This window comes from Carica papaya, chromosome 1, assembly GCF_054855325.1.
Source record: "Carica papaya isolate Zhongbai chromosome 1, ASM5485532v1, whole genome shotgun sequence".
Classification (NCBI taxonomy): Eukaryota; Viridiplantae; Streptophyta; class Magnoliopsida; order Brassicales; family Caricaceae; genus Carica; species Carica papaya.
In genome coordinates this window covers 17,565,269-17,570,138 of record NC_142309.1, presented here as the reverse complement: position 1 = coordinate 17,570,138, position 4,870 = coordinate 17,565,269, and the positions used below count along the sequence as shown (strand labels likewise).

Below are 4,870 nucleotides of genomic sequence, written 5' to 3'. Positions count from 1 at the left end.
TGGACTTTACCAAATTCATATTTAATATTTATTACGGATCAATTTAAATTTTAAAATAAAAAAAAAATCCATAAAATTAAATTAAATAATTTTTGGGTAAACTTTTCTTACAATAATAATTAATTTATATATGTATGTAGCTGTCCAATTTCTTTAAAGGGAGACACCCTATCAAGAAAAGGGAAGATTGCTTTTCATCAATGAAGTGAATTCCTTTCACTTTCAACCCTCCAATAACAATTTAATTGTATCTCTGCCCCCTTCCTCCTCCACCTAAATATTATCTCCTTATCATCAAAAACCCATCCACATTTCATGTAGAAAGACTTTTAAAATAAATTTTATTATGAATTTCTTGACTTCAATGAAAATGAATTTTTTTTTTTTTTTTTTTTTTTACCTTTTCCAGAGTTCACTTCAAATTTTTTTGGTATGTAGGGTAATTGTTAATTTTTTATTAGAAATTTATTTTTTAAAATTTTACCATATTCTCTAAACATATAAATTAAGATGGTTCATTTCATTTTATATCAGAAACTAAATAACTAAATATATGTCACCTATTAATTACACAGCTTAAGATGACATAAGGACGAACCTACTATTTAACTTTTTATCAAAAGATTTAAAGTGACCTAATGACGGGGAATCACCTTCCATGATCCAAGAATGTGTCATAAATGAAACCACCTCAATAGAAAAATTAGTAAAAAATGTCTTGTCTTTATGTCAATTTCACAAAATACATAAGCCAACAAAATTGCCTACCAGAATCTCCCTACATAAAAAAAAAGGTGTATATGCGTTGAGGGGCCACCTCCACCCAACTGACCCTCTCTCTCCCCCTGCTTTTCTTCTTTCTTCTTCTTCTCTCTTTCTGTTCTCTAACATGTTCCTGTCTTCATCCCCCAACCTCCATCTTCTCTTCCTCTTACCTCAGTTCTTGTCTTCTTTTTCTTCACTACTACTCCTCTTCTCTTCACTTCACTTATCATTACTACAAAAAAAAGAATTTAATTTCAAGAAACTCCTGAGATTTTTTTACTGTCCGCGCCATGAGCAAACTGGTTGTTGAAGTTCTTGATGCCGGTGATCTTATGCCAAAATATGGTAATGGGTCGGCGAGTCCATTTGCAGAGGTGGATTTTGATGGTCAGCGGCAGAGGACTTGTACAAAGCCCAAGGATCTTAATCCTCAGTGGAACGAACAGCTGGTTTTCAATGTTGCCAATCCAAGAGATCTTCAGAACAAGACGATTGATGTGGTGGTATATGATGATCGACAAGGTGGTCACCACCCCAAGTTTCTGGGTCGAGTCAGGATTTATGGAGTTTCAGTTCCCTTGTCGGAGTCTGAAGCCAGTGTCCAACGCTACCCATTAGATAAACGTGGCATCTTTTCTCATATCAAAGGGGACATTGCGCTGAAGATATATGCTTTTCAAAATGGGTCTGGCTTCGTGCCGCCGGCGCCGGCGAGTAACTTCAGAGCTGAAGAGACCCCATTTCAGGAAATGAATAGGAACGATGTGAGAGAAGATTTCAGGGTTGATGAAAAAAAGAAGAACAAGGTGAAGGAGAAAGAGGTGAGGACTTTTCACTCTATAGGTCATGCTGCTCCACCCCCTGTCTTCCAGTCTAGCCAATGGCGGGAAATGGCGCCGGCGGTGGAGACCAGAATGGACTTCGCCCGTGCCGGACCACCGCAAGCAGCGGCTGTAATGCACATGCAGATGCCAAACGAGTTCGGGTTGGTGGAAACCAGTCCTCCTTTGGCGGCACGGTTGCGGTACAGGGGAGGTGACAAGACTACCAGCACTTACGATTTGGTGGAGCAGATGCAGTACCTGTACGTTAGCGTGGTGAAGGCCAGAGATCTTCCGGTAATGGATCTCTCTGGCAGCCTTGACCCGTACGTGGAAGTGAAGCTTGGAAACTACAAAGGAGTGACCAAGCATCTGGAGAAGAACCGAAACCCAGTTTGGAAACAGATTTTTGCGTTCTCAAAGGAGAGATTACAGGCCAATTTGCTTGAAGTTACAGTGAAGGACAAGGATATTGGTAAAGATGATTTTGTAGGCAGAGTAGAAATCGATTTAGCGGAGGTACCAGTCAGAGTTCCGCCGGATAGTCCACTGGCTCCTCAGTGGTATAAACTGGAGGACAAGAAGAGGGAGAAGACGAAAGGTGAAATTATGCTTGCAGTGTGGATTGGAACCCAAGCTGATGAGTCATTTCCAGAAGCTTGGCATTCTGATGCTCACAACGTCAGTCATTCTAATCTCGCCAACACAAGATCCAAAGTTTACTTTTCTCCCAAGCTGTATTATCTTCGGATTCATGTCCTGCAAGCTCAGGACCTTGTACCGTCAGACAAGGGCCGAGCACCAGAAACTTTTGTCACCGTCAACCTCGGCCACCAGACAAAACCCACCGGCGTGCAAACGAGAACCATAAATCCGATTTGGAACGAGGAGCTCATGTTTGTGGCCGCCGAGCCTTTTGAGGACATGGTCATTGTGACCGTCCATGACAGAATTGGACCTGGAAAGGATGAGATTTTAGGTAGAGTGATTATACCGTCTATCAGAGACTTCGCTGTTACACGGCTTGATAAACCCAAGCTTCCAGATCCCCGCTGGTACAATCTTTTCAAGCCTTCGTTGGCTGCGGAAGAGGAGACAGAGAAGAAGAAGGAGAAATTCTCTAGCAAGATCCTGCTTCGTCTCTGTTTAGACGCAGGGTACCATGTGCTTGATGAGTCAACTCACTTCAGCAGTGATCTGCAGCCATCGTCAAAGCATCTGAGGAAGGAAAGCATTGGAATTCTTGAACTTGGGATATTGAGTGCGAGAAATTTGCTGCCTTTAAAGAGCAAAGAAGGGCGGACAACTGATGCATACTGTGTAGCTAAGTATGGGAACAAATGGGTTCGCACCAGGACTCTGCTTGACACCCTAGCTCCTCGATGGAACGAGCAATATACTTGGGAAGTCCATGATCCATGCACTGTAATCACAGTCGGAGTATTCGACAATGCCCACACCAATGGCCACAAGGAAGACGCTAGAGATCAGAGAATCGGTAAGGTAAGAATTCGGCTATCGACCTTGGAGACAGATAGAGTCTACACCCATTACTACCCATTGCTGGTTTTGACACCCTTTGGTTTGAAGAAATATGGGGAGCTTCAGTTAGCTTTGAGGTTCACTTGTACTGCTTGGGTTAACATGGTGACTCAATATGGCAAGCCATTGCTCCCAAAAATGCATTACATACAGCCTATACCAGTAAGGCATATTGATATGTTGAGGTTCCAGGCAATGCAGATAGTGGCGGCAAGACTAGCTAGAGCAGAGCCACCACTGAGGCGTGAGGTGGTGGAGTACATGCTGGATGTCGATTACCACATGTTTAGCCTCAGGAGAAGCAAAGCAAATTTCCATCGAATTATGTCGTTACTATCTTCAATTTCTCACGTTTGCAGATGGTTCCATGATATCTGCAACTGGAGAAACCCAGTGACTACTTGTCTTGTCCATGTTTTGTTCTTGATACTCGTTTGCTACCCAGAACTGATCTTGCCCACCATCTTCCTCTACCTGTTTGTGATTGGGATATGGAACTACCAGTTCAGGCCAAGACACCCACCTCACATGGACGCCCGGCTTTCACAAGCAGACAGGACAAACCCAGATGAGCTTGATGAGGAATTCGACACATTTCCCACCTCCAAACCTTCAGATATTGTCAGAATGAGGTATGACCGGCTGCGAGCTGTGGCAGGTCGAGTACAATCGGTTGTCGGAGACTTGGCTACGCAAGGAGAAAGAGCACAAGCCATACTTAGCTGGCGTGATCCAAGAGCTACAGCTATCTTCATAATCTTCTCGTTGATCTGGGCTATGTTTATCTATGTGACTCCATTGCAGGTGGTTGCTGTGTTGGTTGGGCTTTACATGCTACGCCATCCACGGTTCAGGAACAAAATGCCTTCCGTACCTGTCAATTTCTTCAAGAGATTACCAGCAAAATCAGATATGCTACTGTAAAAAGTCAAGGCACTATAATCAGTTACCATTCATTTACTCCATTATTGTGCAGAAGCCAGTAAATAAAGTCATATCTGCTATAATTATAATTGCAGAATACAGGAAAAGCAGCTATTTGCGTTTGATTACCTGCTGTCCCACCAGCTATAAAAGAATCCGACTTTTTCCAGAGTTCCATATTTTAACTTGTTTCTGTAAAATTCACCTTGGGTAACGACCATTCTTTTTGGCACTGTCTTTCCAGATTTCTATTTAGGAATAAGCACTCATAGCTTGTACTTCTTGAAGCAATATCCAAAAAGTCAGCTGAGTAAACAAACTGCTGGCAGCTTATCAGTACATTCAACAGCCAACTAACTCAAAGTTCTAAGGGGATAGATGGAAGTGTTATTAATTATATGATAAAAAATTTAACAGAGTTCTGACAGATGATATAATTGACTCAAAATTTGGCAACAAAGAAGCTCGCTTCTAGGATTGATTACTCTAAAAATAAAGAGAAAATCCATACATGGTACTAATCTTTGATGAAATTTCTCTCCAAAAAAGCAGATGTTCTGTTTTGGCTTAGGTGGCTATCAAAACGTGTGAAGAAAAAATTTCTTTCCTTGGTCTGATTTAATAGTTTATGGAAACTTTGTGTATATTGCAGTTTACTTTTGATCTTTGACATGTGACATGAAAGTTTGTTAGACTGATGTCTTTAGTGATTTGCCTCTGACAAATATATCAACATTATGTGAAGATAATGCTAAGTGCAGTTTACGTACTCATTTCAGTTGATAAAATTCTAGAAGGTAATTTTTGTTGCATTTTAT

The 4,870-nt window shown here is 41.4% G+C and overlaps 1 protein-coding gene across 1 annotated transcript; it reads left to right on the top strand.

The window, feature by feature from the left end:
* Positions 1-810: 810 nt before the first annotated feature.
* On the top strand, positions 811-4,391 carry LOC110813321 (C2 calcium/lipid-binding plant phosphoribosyltransferase family protein). The gene has a single exon (XM_022040404.2). The coding sequence runs from the start codon at positions 1,056-1,058 to the stop codon at positions 4,050-4,052; it is 2,997 nt and encodes a 998-aa protein (XP_021896096.2). The 5' UTR covers positions 811-1,055; the 3' UTR covers positions 4,053-4,391.
* The last annotated feature ends 479 nt before the right edge of the window (positions 4,392-4,870 follow it).

What these genes read in the sequence shown, in the direction of transcription:
- LOC110813321 (XM_022040404.2), top strand. Translation starts at nt 1,056, where the DNA reads ATGAGCAAACTGGTTGTTGAAGTTCTTGATGCCGGTGATCTTATGCCA.